The sequence below is a fragment of the Ctenopharyngodon idella genome, chromosome 8 (genome assembly GCF_019924925.1).
Source record: "Ctenopharyngodon idella isolate HZGC_01 chromosome 8, HZGC01, whole genome shotgun sequence".
Lineage (NCBI taxonomy): Eukaryota > Metazoa > Chordata > Actinopteri > Cypriniformes > Xenocyprididae > Ctenopharyngodon > Ctenopharyngodon idella.
Genome location: NC_067227.1, coordinates 11,734,570 through 11,751,670, shown reverse-complemented (window position 1 = coordinate 11,751,670; position 17,101 = coordinate 11,734,570). Strand labels below are relative to the sequence as shown.

General features: G+C 39.2%; 1 protein-coding gene across 1 annotated transcript; it reads right to left on the bottom strand.

Moving 5' to 3' along the window:
* Positions 1-14,003: 14,003 nt before the first annotated feature.
* On the bottom strand, positions 14,004-15,505 carry LOC127517139 (H-2 class II histocompatibility antigen, I-E beta chain-like). The gene is made up of 4 exons (XM_051902365.1): positions 15,411-15,505; positions 14,834-15,106; positions 14,204-14,485; positions 14,004-14,122 (listed from the first exon to the last, which is right to left on the bottom strand). The coding sequence occupies exons 1-4, from the start codon at positions 15,478-15,480 to the stop codon at positions 14,004-14,006; spliced, it is 744 nt and encodes a 247-aa protein (XP_051758325.1). The 5' UTR covers positions 15,481-15,505.
* Between the last annotated feature and the right edge of the window lie 1,596 nt (positions 15,506-17,101).

Below are 17,101 nucleotides of genomic sequence, written 5' to 3'. Positions count from 1 at the left end.
CCGACACCGAAGGGTAGGACCCACGCTTTTCCCGGGACAAAGGGTATGGCTCTCAACCAGAGAACTTCCATTGTGGGTGGAGTCCCGCAAGCTGGCCCCACGATACATTGGCCCTTTCAAGATCCTTAAGAAGATTAACCCAGTTTCCTATCGACTCCTTCTGCCCAGGTCCATGAAGATTCATCCCACTTTTCATGTTTCCCATTTAAAACCTGTTGTTTGTTCTACTCTGTCTCCAGCTAGGAAGCCCGCCCCAGTACCTCGCATCATTGATGGCCAGCCAGCTTACATGGTCCACAGGCTGATGGATTCTTGAAGGGTTCATGGGAAAGTTCAATATCTTGTGGATTGGGAGGGCTTTGGCCCAGAGGAGCGGTCCTGGAAGATATTTTAGACCCGACTCTCATCTTAGAGTTTCGCCAAGCCAAAGGGAACAGTTAGAAGAACGTCAGGTGCCGTTCCTAGGGAAGGGGCTTCTGTAAAGATCCAATCTCTGGGCTGCCGCTCCACTCCTAGCCTGCAGGGGCCGCCCTCCTTAAGCTTCCATGTCATGCTCCCTCCAGGTCTCCAGATGGCACTTTAACCCCAAGCTCAGTGCTCTCCACTCCTGCAGATGGTGCTATTGTATTTAATTGCACTCAGAACTCTCCTCATTAGCCCTGATTCCCTTCACCTGTGTCTTGCCCTTTATAAGTGTGCTTGTTCCCTGCCATTATGTTCAATCTTGAGCCTATGTTCTCCAGTCTCCAGATCTCAAGATAAGTTTTGTGCCTTATTGTACTTTTTGACCCATGTGTCTATTTTTGTTTCTCTGTTTTATGGAAGCTCTGCTATCCTAGTTCATTTGTACTTTGTTCTTTGGCTTCTCAAGTGAAGACTATTTTTATTTTTTGGAAGACTCAAGTCTCTTGACTCATTACTCTTCTGCTCTTAAGTTCCATTGTCTGGGAGTTAGCTCAGTAGAGAACATGCCAAACTTAGAACACCAGAGACCTGGGTTCAAGTCCAGACAAGGGTGACATCCTTACACTTTTGGCATTAAATGACATACAGATACTATTAAAATAGCACATAACCATAAAACAGCATTTACTAATCTAATCTGTCTCGTATTGACTAGGGCAAATCGGCTATTCACCCGTAAAAGACGATTACAGTAGAACGTCAAGAAGTAGCAGTTAAATTCGCGCATGCGCAACAGAATGCCAGAATGATGTTGCCGTTGTATCAGCACTTGCTGCTTAAAGTCCCTATTGTCTTGGGCGAGTCCTACTGCCCGTTCTCCTGAGGCACGTTCAAGCTCAAATGCAACGTTTTGCTACAGTTTCCAGGTTGAACGACATGTTTCCTGGAAACGATGTGCAATGGGGTTTGAGATACGTTTTCTCTTGTTTGGTGGGTGTGTCAAAAATGTCAGCCCAATCAGCAGCAACATGTATATAAACCACGCAGTATTAAAGAGACAGCTCGCACAATGGGTCCAAGTAAAGTCGTTTACATATGTGTCTGCTGCATCTCGGTATACGCAACAATTGAAGATATTAGAAGACATGTTTGTCATAAGAGTTTTATAGTAAATATATAGCATATCAACATAATGATGTAGTTGTTTATATTTTTAGCTTCATTGCAAGGCAAGTTTATTTATAAACCAAATTTCATACACAATGGCTGTTGTATAGCCTACACACTGATGCACATACTGCTATATACAGTGGGAATTTGTAAGTAAATGTAATTAACATCAAAATAAATTCACAAGAGCAAGTATATTGTTAGCACATATTTATTTACATTAAAGGCAAAATAACTGAAATAATAAGAGCACAAGTATAGATCTGGAACTTCTTTAAGTCTGTCTAAATATCATTTAGTAATTGCAATGTTTCTGGTCCATATCATTCCCTTAGGAAGGTGTGCTAGACACTGATTAATGTAACATAAAAATACTATACATATTTATATATTTTGCTATTGTATTGTGGAGTGACACATAAACATTTCTAAACTCCTCAAATTATGTAATGGTAAATATTACAATATCATAGCACACCAACAGTGATCAGCAATAATGATAAGCCTAATACTCACAATAAAAATAATAAGGTCATATAGATCATAAAACAGTGTCGGAGGTAAGTGGATTATCCTTCACCTGAAATGTTTGTCTTTTCATCCTGAAATGTGAGGCAAATGTTGGATCACAATAATTAGGAACCACAGTTTCCACAAATCCCTTTACTCGATTGGGATGTTCTCTTTTATTCTGGACAGCAAGGGCAGTTGAGTGTATTTTGCAGTATTAAACATGTATTTATACCAATTTCATCAGGCTCCGAAAATTCTTCAAAAAGAACACAAAGAATGGCCTTTTCAGCTGCCATAGTTGCAACTCTTGCGTCATCAGAACAGGGTGTTCAACATACCACCGTTTTCATTTAAAAAAAAGTTTTGCAATGTTTTGTCGGGGCTGAACGCAGCCCTGTTCTTGCATGCAATTATCATAATATCCTCATGATCACGTGCTCCCAAACTTTTGAGAGTTTTAGTAATAAATGCTTTCAGAAAACAACTTTCATAGTGTAAATATGGTGCATCCTACACAAATCTACTTTGTATCAAAATGCTGAAAATCATTCACCCATCAAACAGATACTAATAGCATATACTTCCTATAATTGAGGTAGACTTTCATGAGAGTTTAGCTGTAACAAATGTTTAACCCACAGAAAGAACTCCACAGGTTATATAAAAACACACATGCTACATAAGATATATCTAAGGAAACTACTGGTGATTAATTCATATAATTGAGGTAGAAGTTCATAAGAATCTGGCTGCAGTAACTTTTTACACACAGAAAGAACTCTGCAGGTTATATAAAACATACATGATACAAAGTATATATCTAAGGAAAATACTGGTGATTAATTCAGCTTATTGACAGCAATTTTGAGACCATTGTTTGTTAATGGGTTGGTTTATGAGTGAAGTTACTGAAGTTTCTTCTGGTTTAAGAGAAAGTCTCTGGAATGTGCAGCTGGAAAGCAGGGGGAGAAATAAAACTGTTTAAGGTCAATGGTTGAATTTGTGCCATGGGACTGTCTCCACAAATCTCTACCAAATCACAACCTACCTCACATAAAGAAATTTTATTGCACAGCATTCATCTAGAAAGGGAAGCATCGATGGCACCGATAAAAGATTTTTGAAAGCGAAACTAATGTGATGATTGCCTCGGCCAGCGAAGCAATCATCACACCACATTTCTAAAACCCAACATGGAATGTTGTTCAAGAAGTGTGCATAATCCACTCCAATCTCAGGAAAACCCAGAAACTTTCCCAAATCGGAGGGACAAATATGTGAAGTGAAGTGAAATATGAGACAATATATGTGTGAAAATGTTTTAAAGAGTTTATAATGTTGATTGTTATTGGATGAGAAAGTTTAAATGAGTTAATTTTGCGTTTGCAACTGGAAGCTATCTAGAGCCAAAATGGCAGTGTAAGCGCAGATGAGTTTGAGCCAAAATGGCGACATACATGTAAAACACGAGGATTAACGAAATGTCATATTCATTTGTGAAAGTTTAAAAATGAGATTAATGTCTCGTGAATGTTATAGTGATGTGAAATACATGATGTTTGATTAAACCCTGTAAAAGGTGAATGTATTGTGTTTGATAGTAATATGTTACAGAACTGAAGACACAAATAACATTTGAAAGGCCTTTATTGGAATGTAAATGTATTTATTGAAACAGGTTGTTTTACAAAGAAACAAATAATGGTTGTCCTGTAAAGTTAAAAACGTTAATGTTGTGAATACATTGAAATGAAAGAAAATAGTCAGAATCAATTAAATATTGTCGAAGACTGCAGCCAGTACTCCTGTCTTACAGCATCTTCTTTATTATTCTACAGTGCTGGCCAGAGTCATACATACACTGATACACACCTCGGGTCGTTAGCGACCCTATACAATTTTTACAAAATATGAATAGGAAAATAGGCATTCTTTTATAATTTTATGTTTATTTTTTCTTGTTATATTCTTTATAATAAACTGATTGAGGAATAGGTTGATGAAGAAGGTTGACATTTCAGCATCATCCGGGTGCCTCCTGGAGATGCCAGCTGTGCCAGCTGCTGCTGCTCATCTTCAACAGCAACTGAAACAAAGAAATCACTGTTTATGCATAGTTTTTGCACTGTAATAATATCCATTTCACAATATCAAAATGTAGATTTATTGAAATGACAATTTTATTCAAGTCTGCATACTTGCAGACTGCTGTGCAAGCAACCTTTCCATATCTTAAACGTAGTTTTGACATTTTTTTTTTTGGTCAAATAATATTTTATCAGATTGGTTGCTGTGCTTTCACATTTCAAAATAATAATAATTCTATCAAAAAATGAGTATTGCAGTAATACAGTATACATAACATCCTCTCCTCTCCATTGCGTCCGCTCTCCACTGCTTCGCTGGCTGAGGCAATCATCACATTAGTTTCGCTTTCAAAAATCTTTTATCGGTGCCCTTTCTAGATGTAATTATCGAAATCAAAACAGTCCATAAACTATAAATCCACACAAAAACTCGCCAAAACTTAAACTATTATAACTCTGAAACTGTATAAACAGGAAAAACATGTCTGGTGTGAAAGGGCTTGCAGATGCCAGCTCAGCAGCATAAATATACAGCCAAATGTGTTGTTAAAATTAAAGGATTTTCTGATTTATCACAGGTGTTTTGCCCATATTTTTAATTACATGTTGCATTGTGTTGTGTTTTAAGATTTAAGGAAGGAATGGGGGGGGGGGGGGGGGGGGATAATTAAAATAATAATTTAGATTTATACAACTATTTCAATCTAAATTTATTGGATATCAAAATCATGAACTATGATTAATAAATGATAAATTGTAGACCTATAATTGTCAGATACAGTACATACACCAAAGCTACATTTATTGGTGGAACAGTTGTGAAATATTACTACAATTTAAAAGAACCTTTCTATTTCAATAGATTTCAAAATGTAATTTATTACTGTGACAGAAACCTAAGAGTGACTGGTAAACCAGGAGTGACTGATAAACTAGGCTTTATATGCAATGTAACAAGATGTTGAGACACAGCTGAAAGCAATCATTGATGAGTCCAGACAATGGATTATGGGAAATGTAGTTTGTGAAAGTGACAAGACTGGGGTGGAGTGCCCCCTGATGGCTCTCAAGGGCACTCCAGCTGATGAACGTGACAGGGCTGTTCCTTTTTCTCTGTGTCAAGAGGTCTTAAAGTTTGGCCCTAAAGTTTGTAAAGCGTTTGGTAAAAACATGGTTATGAATCACGGCAGTAGCTTTGAGTTGAATGTTTCTGCAGGACCTCATGCAATATATATATTTTTTTTTTTAATCTTTTTGATTTTGCTGCCTTGTATAAATCTCATGAGGCCGAGTTGCAAATATGCTCACAATTCTAGAAACAGATCATGTAAGTGTCTCTTCAGCAGAATTTCTCAGACCATGTAGATGTGGTTGCAGTGACATTATGTGTATTGACTCAATTTAAAAGTTTAAATAATGTCAGTCAAGCACTGCTATTACTGATGTGTTGTGTAAAGAAAGTCCTTACTATGGCTTATCTTACCCGACTGCTCCCTCTTAAAATTGTATAGAGTATAACTTTTTAACAACTAACACCAAAGGTAGTGGCATCTGGTTTTGTAGTCAATTCTTTGAAAATGCTTCACTGATGAAATCAGTTGTGGTCCTGGTCACCATTTTAAAGGACAATGTGATACCATACCAGCAAGTCTTTTGGCATGATCAGGCCCAACAAATACATTTAATGTTATATTCATTATTATAAACTCAGCAAAAAAAAAAAAGAGAGAGAAATGTCCTCTCACATTCAACTACTTTTATTTTATTTGTATTATTATGAAAAGTTCAACAACTGAGACATAAACTGAATAAACTGGGTCAATATCAAAACTGTACAGCAGTCAGTATCTGCTCTGGCACTAGATCGGCTAGTTCTACCAGAAAGACTCGGGAGGCAAGATAACGTAACAACGATATTTATTAACAATCAGCAAGCAAAATGTTGTAAGATAAAGTTCTTTGGCGTAGGCCCCGTCCGTAGCTCACATCCTAAAGGGTTGCGGACTCTGCATTTCCTGCTTTAAGATGAAGGGGCATAGCCGACCCCCAAAAATGGTGAAGGAGAATTATCCCACCACGACTGAGCCTACCCCCCCAATCCTTAAGAACTGTAAGAGGAAATATATACCCACCAGTGGTGAATCTTGCAGTTCCTGAAACAGAGATAAAAATTAATTAAACATGAAAAGACCATAATGCTTATCAGTGGAAGAGAGCCACTTCACCATGGTGTGAGAAAATGGTGAAAGCAGTAAGAGCGCAACATAAGACATGATGAGAGGAAGACAAGAAAAAAGAGAAAAGACCAAGAATGTAAGACAACAATAGCTACAGAGAGACAAAGGCCACATAGACACGATAGCCTTGAATGGCGACAACGGCCACATTAGGCCACATAGACACAATAGCCTTGAACGGCGACAACGGCCACGTTAGGCCACATAGACATGATAGCCTTGAACGGCGACAACAGCCATGTTGGGCCACATAGACACGATAGCTTTGCACGGCGACAACGGCCACATTAGGCCACGTAGACACAATAGACTTGAACGGCGACAACGGCCATGTTGGGCCACATAAACACGATAGCCTTGAACGGCGACAACGGCCATGTTAGGCCACATAGACACGATAGCCTTGAACGGCGACAACAGCCACATTGGGCCACGTAGACACAATAGACTTGAACGGCGACAACGGCCATGTTGGGCCACATAGACACGATAGCCTTGAACGGCGACAACGGCCATGTTAGGCCACATAGACACGATAGCCTTGAACGGCGACAACAGCCACATTGGGCCACGTAGACACAATAGACTTGAACGGCGACAACGGCCATGTTGGGCCACATAGACACGATAGCCTTGAACGGCGACAACGGCCACGTTAGGCCACATAGACATGATAGCCTTGAACGGCGACAACAGCCATGTTGGGCCACATAGACACGATAGCTTTGCACGGCGACAACGGCCACATTAGGCCACGTAGACACAATAGACTTGAACGGCGACAACGGCCATGTTGGGCCACATAAACACGATAGCCTTGAACGGCGACAACGGCCATGTTAGGCCACATAGACACGATAGCCTTGAACGGCGACAACAGCCACATTGGGCCACGTAGACACAATAGACTTGAACGGCGACAACGGCCATGTTGGGCCACATAGACACGATAGCCTTGAACGGCGACAACGGCCATGTTAGGCCACATAGACACGATAGCCTTGAACGGCGACAACAGCCACATTGGGCCACGTAGACACAATAGACTTGAACGGCAACAACGGCCATGTTGGGCTACATAGACACGATAGCCTTGAACGGCGACAACGGCCACGTTAGGCCACATAGACATGATAGCCTTGAACGGCGACAACGGCCATGTTGGGCCACATAGACACGATAGCTTTGCACGGCGACAACGGCCACATTAGGCCACGTAGACACAATAGACTTGAACGGCGACAACGGCCATGTTGGGCCACATAAACACGATAGCCTTGAACGGCGACAACGGCCATGTTAGGCCACATAGACACGATAGCCTTGAACGGCGACAACAGCCACATTGGGCCACGTAGACACAATAGACTTGAACGGCGACAACGGCCATGTTGGGCCACATAGACACGATAGCCTTGAACGGCGACAACGGCCATGTTAGGCCACATAGACACGATAGCCTTGAACGGCGACAACAGCCACATTGGGCCACGTAGACACAATAGACTTGAACGGCGACAACGGCCATGTTGGGCCACATAGACACGATAGCCTTGAACGGCGACAACGGCCATGTTAGGCCACATAGACATGATAGCCTTGAACAGCGACAACGGCCACGTTAGGCCACATAGACATGATAGCCTTGAACGGCGACAACGGCCACATTGGGCCACATAGACACGATAGCCTTGAACGGCGACAACGGCCATGTTAGGCCACATAGACACGATAGCCTTGAACGGCGACAACGGCCATGTTAGGCCACATAGACATGATAGCCTTGAACAGCGACAACGGCCACGTTAGGCCACATAGACGCGATAGCCTTGAACGGCGACAACGGCCACGTTAGGCCACATAGAGACGAGGCCACAAGCCACATAGAGACAAGGTCACATTACCTCACCTTGCAGAGGCCACAATAGGCCACAGAAAAGTTGTGAAAGCTATAGACTAACTGAACTGAATCATAATTAGTAAAAATTGAGATAAAACATAACACCACCACCACCAGTATTTGCATAAAAAGTACCTAATTAATGATGAGCATACAAGTTGGAACACAGCAGTCCTCTCCATCTGCTGTTAGGAGAATTTTAAACCACTGCATTGCGAACGGAAGGCAGATATTTTAGTTAAATAAATGGAAGGTATATAGTGTTTAAAGAAAAGACTCGTTAAAAGTACTGAAATTCGATATGCTTGGGTGTAACTCCCACTAATGGCTTGATAGAACTTAGCCTACAGGACTCCATCTAGCCGTCAGAACCTGCCAAGAGAACCCCCAAAAGAAAATTAACCAGATAGCATGACAGATAAGTACAAGAATACTAAAAATAGACAGATAAAGACTGGGAAACCATGTCGTACAATGCCATTGCAGAAAGGAAAACGCTTCACTTGATATCGCTCTAACTAACCTTAGCTAGCTATTGAAATCCTGCAAAAGCTAGCAAACCTTTGCAAAACGATAATAATGTGAGCATTGTTGTTCAATACCATGAAAACAGACATTAACAGTTGTATGATGTGTGGCAGCAGGCTGTTGTTTTATCTAACATTATGGAGCATGGCAAGCAAACTTCGGAATAAAATGAGAACGGAGCGAGGATCAATAACAGCGTGGCGTATCCGAGATGACGAGAGCTTTGCGAAGAAATTCGATTTGACAGAGATGCCGCTCTTGCACGTAAATAGAAAGGAAGCAAAAGTACATAAAGTGAATTAATGTTATGAAGCTCAACACAATGAATGTAAGAATATCAGTATGATATTATAATCTAATACAGTCAACAGACTAAAACATAGAATGGCATTACGACTTTAAACGCTCAAAAGCATTTTAGAATGATAGTATAACGTTAGACCAAGTAAAACAGCGCTGCGTTACATCACAATTTTGATTCATCAAATACTGACCTGGGGTGCGTTTCCCAAACAACGATGTAACTCGCTGCTGAACTACCATAGTACAATGCATCGCTGAACAAATCAACTAGCTAGTCACGACTGTTTCCCGAAACTGTACTGTCGCAAACTTGTCGTTCAACCACGTTGGTGAATGACGTCACGCAGGTGGTTAGCAATAACTTCTTTAAATGAATCTGTTTGAGATCGAATTAATGCTAGATTTTTTGCTATAAATTACAGACATGGCATTAGAGGACTAATTCTCATTTTCCTCAGTTATTTTGCTTTATTTCCAGATTAGATCAAATGCTTGTTCTGACGTACTAGAGCACGTATGCACATGCGCACTGTCCAAAAACAGTGCTTTAAATCTCTTGACAAACTAAAACATAGAAATGACATTTGTATATATTCGAAATAAAAGATATACATTGTACTTAATGTCAGCTTGCTTATTTTGCTCAAGATAACGATTTATTAAGTCCACATGTCATAAAAACAAGAAACTATGCTTCTAAATACAGCTCGAGAGCTGTCGTTCCAACCACACAAGTTTGCGATGCAGTTTGCGAATGTTCGTTTGAACTGTGGTTTCGGGAAACACCAAATCGTTGAGCTATGTAAGTAACGACGGAACTTGCGATGTTAGTTGGCTAACGATGCTTCTGGGAAACGCACCCCTGTACGAGTAGCCTAGTATTTCAGCGCTTGCAAGTATTTCAGTTGAATGAATCGTCCTCATTCCTTTAGCTAACCCCTGGGACTCACGTGGCACTGATATCAGTTTCTTGTTAGCAGTCGCGCCCGCGATTTCACACCGAGATTGTGCCTTGTCACAGATTAATTAGGCTATACATTTTATGTGAAGACTATGCAGTGTTATTTAACATTTAAATTATTCATTTCCTGATTACGATGATCTGGGTGTGTGTTGCTTTAAGGTTATGATTAGGGTTTCCCCGAGCCTTGCAACGATAGAGCCGATTATTGTACGACATTCTTTGTTTTATGTTTTTCTTAAACGAATGGTACCAGTGTCACGTGGATCATAAACGTGCTAGAAGTTATGCGAACGAGCACAACGAGCACTCACGTTGAACAGCTGTCTCCAATACGTGCGATTGCATAATACTGCTTATTATGTATGTGTAAAGAGAGAGCAAAAGAGTAGCCTACGATTCTACACTCAATTGACATCAAAGTGTAAAAAATGATGAAAATATCACTGAGATGAAATGGGTGATCTGTAGTGATGACGCGAGAATGGTGAGGATTGCAGCCGTGTCTTTGATGATAGTCCCTTTGATGATATACTGAACTAAATACGAAAACAAATAGAAACCCTAGGACCTGCATGCTTCTGAAATTGAACGGGATTTTTCTCTCATTGCCGTGACAGCTCAATGAACATGTTGATAGGCTGACATAAACTTAAATGACACTGTAACATTTAACATATCCTGTCTAAAATTATCATTTTTTCATTAAAGCAAATCAAACTAACATTTTCTGTGATTATTTAGATAATCACAAAATAGGCCTGTACATCCATCGTGAGAACATTGCGGTTCACTGGAGCTTAAGTTTTAGATAAAACTTATCAGTAATTTAATAGATAATGATAAAGTCAGACTGGATTTTAAACAAGCTAAAGCCTGTGCCGGAAGTGAAGGTTGGCGTCAACATCTGCAGACTCAGACATGTGTCAGCGATCTTTCATACTCCAAGTGTAAGATAATGATTGGGTAGATCTAAACTAATAGGTGATGTAACATTGAGTCTTCCTGGCAGAACTTACGCTAGAGCTTTCATTTCTTGCTGTGAGATGTTACTCTACTTTTCCACCAAGACACTTGCAAATTCTCAAACACGTCTATGGTTACACGTAGGTTGCCCCTGCAAGGGCGATCAGCTGTCCTTCCCATCTCCCTGTAGCACTGTCTAGGGCATTTTACATTGCAGTTTATTGCTCTGTTTACATCTGCAGTCATCATGCCTCCTGCACCATATTCACACAGGTAATCAGGGACCCTGGGCATCTTTCTTCTGGTGTTTTTCAGTCAATAGAAAGGTCTCTTTAGTTTCCTAAGTTACTCTAACTATGTCTTTAATTGTCTACCACCTGTAATCTGTTAGTGTCCACATGCATGTGCAATAATTGTTTAAGGTTCATTAAATGATGTTTTATTAACAAAGTTCAGGAGGAACACATTCAAATAATGTATCCAATCATCACATCATTCCAGCTGTCAACAATAGTAATCAACATATCTACCCAATCAGCATGAGTGGAGGCCTATATATAAACACAGTCGACTCCACCATATTCCTCAACAGTTTTTCAGCATCCCTGTAACTCCTCACTCTCACCTGGTTACTTTCCTAACCTGAAATACGGGGGGAGTACTCTGGGTTTGTGCCAAATACAGAGCTCAGAGCCCTCTGTTTGGACAGCATGCCAAATACGGATACTATTACTATCTGATACGCATTATTTTTACGTGTGAACTCGTGAAACAAGCATGTAAAACACTGTTTATCCCTCTGGGGTCAACAAACACAGGGCATTGTGGTAGATTTTTTTTTTTTTTGCAAATGACTCTGTCATTTATGATCATACAGATAAAAGCAATACATCATTCAAAACTGTAAAGGATTTACTTTTATTTATGTCAACAATCAAAACAAAATATTGTGCCTTTGTAAAATACAGAAAACAAACAGAGTGTGCTTTCTTCCATCACAGTCTTCATTAACTTTTTTTCTGGAGTGCGTCACAAAAATGAAACCAAACTCAGTGAATACTTGTTAAACAGACATGCGCAATATAGAAACATTTAAGCATCTACTTTTAAATGATCTAAATCAAAACAAAAACATATATTTTTTATTTATGTATGGAAAGAGAGCAATGTTCAGTCTGTGAAAAGGGTCCATTGTTGAATACTGAAACTATAGGGAAGTTTGTTCAAAACTTCCCCATAGTTCCCCCAAATCTTTCCCATGATTACAAGCTTCAGTGCTTCTGTAAAAGAACCTGTTTGCAAGAATCATGGTAAACCAGTTTTTAAATACCAGAGATGCATGACTTTCACAAACACAGCCAAACCTGCATCGGATATTTAAGTTAGTGATGCTTCCTCATACAAAAGCTCATGGAGTAAAAAGGAAGGTCTTTTAATCATGTGAAAGTTACTGTCATGGTGAAGATATACCTTCATAATATTCAGCTTTTTATAATATTCAGTCACAGCCCACATTTCATTGTTTGATAATCAACAACTGCATTAAACACCATCATTTTACATACAATGTTCTGATAAAATCTGTAGGAGGAGTTCATTAAAGTATGTCTGGAAATGGCAAAAACTGCAAAAATTTTACAGAGAAAATTCAAAATATCTCACTTCCTGTTGGGTTTTCAGATTTTGCACCCAGGGACTGTTTTGTATTGGGCTGTTACATCTACCAAATTTCATACTAGTACGTGAAATGTAGCGCGAAGGGCGCTTAATTGAAATTTTGTAGGTGGCACTATCGAGGCATTTTGTCACATCTAATTCTGAAACCCATATCAGACGTAAATTTTCACCACTTCTAGCGCGTGTGCAAAGTTTCATGAGTTTTCGAGCATGTTTAGGCCTTTAAATGCGATTCATTTCAGAGAAGAAGAATAATCGAATGAGCTATTACAATAGGGTCCTCATACCATCGGTGCTCGGGCCCTAAAAACAGAAATATATGCTGCACAAAAAACGCGCTGCTTAAACTGTACCGGTAGAAAAGTAGGTGCTATGCATTCAACAAAAGCTGCAACAATGGTGGTAAACTAAACCACTTCACAGGGTACTGCATTTGTATCAATATTGGTTTGCTTAAAAACTTCAAAACCATTTACAAAGAAACATTTATGGAAGAAATGTACATACAGAACATGAAAATCAAGAACATGTTTATCTCAACATTTTGAAGTCAGCCTCATTATAGGGACATATACGGGACAGTTTCCTACACAGAAGTATGTCATTCCTAAAAATTAAGACCAATTAGATGCAAGTTTACACATTCACTTCTAATCAGTTTTCTTAAAATAAAGAAGTAAAATATGTTCATCAGATATGCTTTAGTTGTTTCATGTATACAGCATATAGCAACAAAGACTCATGAGTTTCAACATTAACAAACTACTCTACTTCTATGTACATTATTGTGTACAAATAGAGACAAACTTAGTGAGAACAAAGACTCATTGTCATTGTCTTACTCAAATATGATATTATATTCATACAATGCTTTCAAGAAAAAATAAGTATCAGATTTTATGCTATATTTATATCATTGTTGTTTTCCTTGTTTTAAATTTTAGAAACAAAGCATCAGCTAAAGGATTGTGCAAATTAGGATTGTGTATGATAATTATGTCATAAAGGACAATGCTTCATTCTTCATTCCTCATTCTTCAGTCCCCTTGCAGTCAGAATGAGGACCTGAAATATGTATAGGCCTAATTATTAATTATGTGCACGAGTTATCAGCATTTATTTGAAATATACCATCATCAATGAGGTACTAGGATCCTCCCTGTCAAGAAAAAAAATATTTATATATGTTACATTTTATATATGTTGCATTAACAAGAATGATGTAAATAGACTAATGTCATTTTGAAATATTCTCACTAACCTGTTGATTTCTTCTTGTAATAAATGAGTCCAGCAGCTGCCATGATGATCCCCAGCACCAGACCAGAAGCTCCAATAGCAATTTTATTCCTCTCAGACTCAGGGAGAGATGGATCTGTAGGGTACACTGGTGTGTCAAATTATGCTGTCCACAAAAGTAGTACTAAGATGAGAGTAGGTGAGTATCTCCTCTTACCCCAGTCATAAATCATGGGTTTATTGAAGCTGGCATGCTCAACCATACAGGAGATCTTCTCTCCAGATTTGGGGGTGTACTCTAGCTCAGAGTGGATCTGGTAGTACCAGTCTCCATCAGCCAGCTCCATTGTTGAGGTCACTTCAGAGGTCATCAGTTTACCATCTCTCAGCCAGGACACTTTGATGTGTGGAGGATAAAATTCATATGCACTACACATCAGCACTGCTGGATGTTTGCCACCAGCCTGCATCACTGAACTGAGCTTAACCTTCGGTTTCACTGAATCAAGAAGAGCAACAACCTAAATACACAGTACGTACAGTATAAAAATCATTATGTCTAAGGAAAGTCCCCATAAAACATGGAAACCCAAAGAGTGTGTGTGTGTGTATGTGTGTGTGTGTGTGTGGTTAATTTGACAAAAGAAAGGTCAATTGAAGAATCCCTGTAAATATTAATTATTTTTATTCACAATAAGTTTTTAAAATTAAAATTTTTTTCAAATGCTTCTATTTAATGCTTACCATTTCTGGTGATTCAAAAATTTGTTAATAATTATTTTCTAGATACTAACATATGCTCTACAAGTTGACAGTAAAAACGAAAGAAGAATCTTGTGCCACATACCTGATTTCTCACAGATATTGGAGTCAAAGATTTGAGCACAAACTTTGCAGAACCAGTCCACAACAGCTCTTTCTTCATGCACAGTGGTGTCATTGTTCCAGATCTCCGCAAGTTTCATTCCATACTCATTAAACCCCACAAACCTCCCCAGAGTGCTGTCGAATTGTATGAATAAATATTTATTGAAGTAATAGTTGTTAAAATACACCATGTCACTGATATTAGAGGAGCTGTAGATGCATCTTGACATACGGTATCGGTAATATACATTAGCTGAAACAGAATGTAGACGGAGAACAAAATGTCAGATAAATATGTTAAGAAGAAAGAAACAGAAGAACTTGGATACATCAGTCAATTGCAGTATATGCTTGTCTTTATAAAAAGTACTTGTCAAGTAATATTTCCCTTAGCAGGTCCATCACCATTAGAGTCATCCTTCTTAAGATAATATTGCACCACCACCACCACTACTACTACTATTACTACTACTACTACTACTAGCAATCATAACAATAATAATAAAATTATTGTTGATATTTAATTATATTGCTTCGATACCTCTCATGTTACTTACCACTTTCTGCTACAAGGAATGCAGCCAGTGCCAATATAAGATGACAACTCAAGAGCTTTTGCACTGACATTTTCACTCACACTGAATCCCAGTTGTCAGTTTTTCGTTCATGTTCATGAGATGGATGTCTAAGATAACTGTTCAACCAATTAGTGCAGGGATAAGTGTCAAGTGTTGCTAGGCAGCATACTGCTTTCATTTGAAAACAAAAAAAAAGTTATCAATCTGATGAATTGTTACATTATTCAGTGTGACTAATTTAAATAATCATGGATCCGAGCACCGAAGTGTAAGGGTGTCAGAGACCATAAATCCCAAAATTGGCAGGATGGTCGCAATTGTGCACCGTAGGCCTACTCACCACTACACACACCCATCTGAGACTAGGCTCCGTGTCCACCAAAGCGTTTTTTTCCAGCGGCTAGTGTACTTTTCCAGTTGTTTTCAATGGGAGAGCTGCGTTTTTTAATGTTTTTTTAGGGAGGAGCTGAGCATCCTTTTCAAGCTCAAGCGCTGAGAGCTCGCCGTTTTTTACTGGTCGCCTCAAGTTGAAGAATGTTCAACTTTGAGTAAAACCAAAGACTATAGAATAACACAAGATGTGTCACTCATATTGTTTCGAATGGGAGAAAGTGCAACGCGCAATATGGCGGAATAAGTCCCGCCTTCTAAATAACAGCCAATCGCTGACTGGTAAAGTCATTGCATCACTGCAGCGGCTGTTAGAAGCACCGGTTTCTATAGAAACAGTCAGACGCGCGCTTCTGAAATGAGGCACAAGAGACGCGCATTTAGGTCTGCGCATGCACATTAGCTTGATCCAGCCTGAAAAATACCATTTTTTTGTTATGATTCAAGCATTTGGAAAAAAAAAATATTAGACAGTTGTTGTCAGATTTCATTGGTGATTACAAATATGAAATTTAATCGAAATCTTGGCAAACAGCTTTGGAGAATTTGATGTTTCCCTTTCAAAGAGATAGGAGTTGCACGAGAGGCGTTTCAAAGATGGCCTCAGAGTGAAATGACTTGTCTTAAAGGGACTTTGGTAAAACGCTGCGCTCATCACTGTCACTTTTTAGCCAGCCGTCCAATCAGAGTGAAGGAGGGGCAAATATAACACCGACCAACTGTCACAACATTCTTGCTGTATAATGACATCAACAAGCAGAGAACGGAACAAAATGGATTCATATTTAAAATTATATATTGCTGGTCTCCAAACATACATAGCAAGTACTCTACATTGTGTCGACATTTTTAATCTGAAACAAATGATCTGCTAAATCGGTTACAAGTAATGCCTAGTTTACACTACAGGATTTTAAGCCCGATTTAAGCCCGATTTGCCAGTTAACAAGCAGAATAACACAAGACGTGTCACTCATATTGTTTCGAATGGGAGAAAGTGCAACGCGCAATATGGAGGAATAAATCCCGCCTTCTAAATAACAGCCTGTAAGAATTGAAAATATCTAAAGATATTTTAAAATGAACAAAGACATTTGCTTTACTGTCTCAACCCCCTCTCTCTTGCTACAAGGGCCATTTGGAAGGCTCAAAGGTGTTGACAGTGATCAAGCCCTGTAGGCCAAGATGTGTGTACATCGGGGGTCTACAAATGGTCACACCTTTAGTACAGTGGGGGAAGTTTTAATTTCCTGATTGGTCAGTTTGAATGTCTCATATTT

Coding starts and splice junctions, on each gene's coding strand:
- LOC127517139 (XM_051902365.1), bottom strand. CDS start 15,480: ATGTCAGTGCAAAAGCTCTTGAGTTGTCATCTTATATTGGCACTGGCT. Junction 14,486..14,833: donor CAATATCTGTGAGAAATCAG/GTATGTGGCACA, acceptor TTCTTGATTCAG/TGAAACCGAAGGTTAAGCTC. Junction 14,123..14,203: donor ACCCATGATTTATGACTGGG/GTAAGAGGAGAT, acceptor TGTACCCTACAG/ATCCATCTCTCCCTGAGTCT.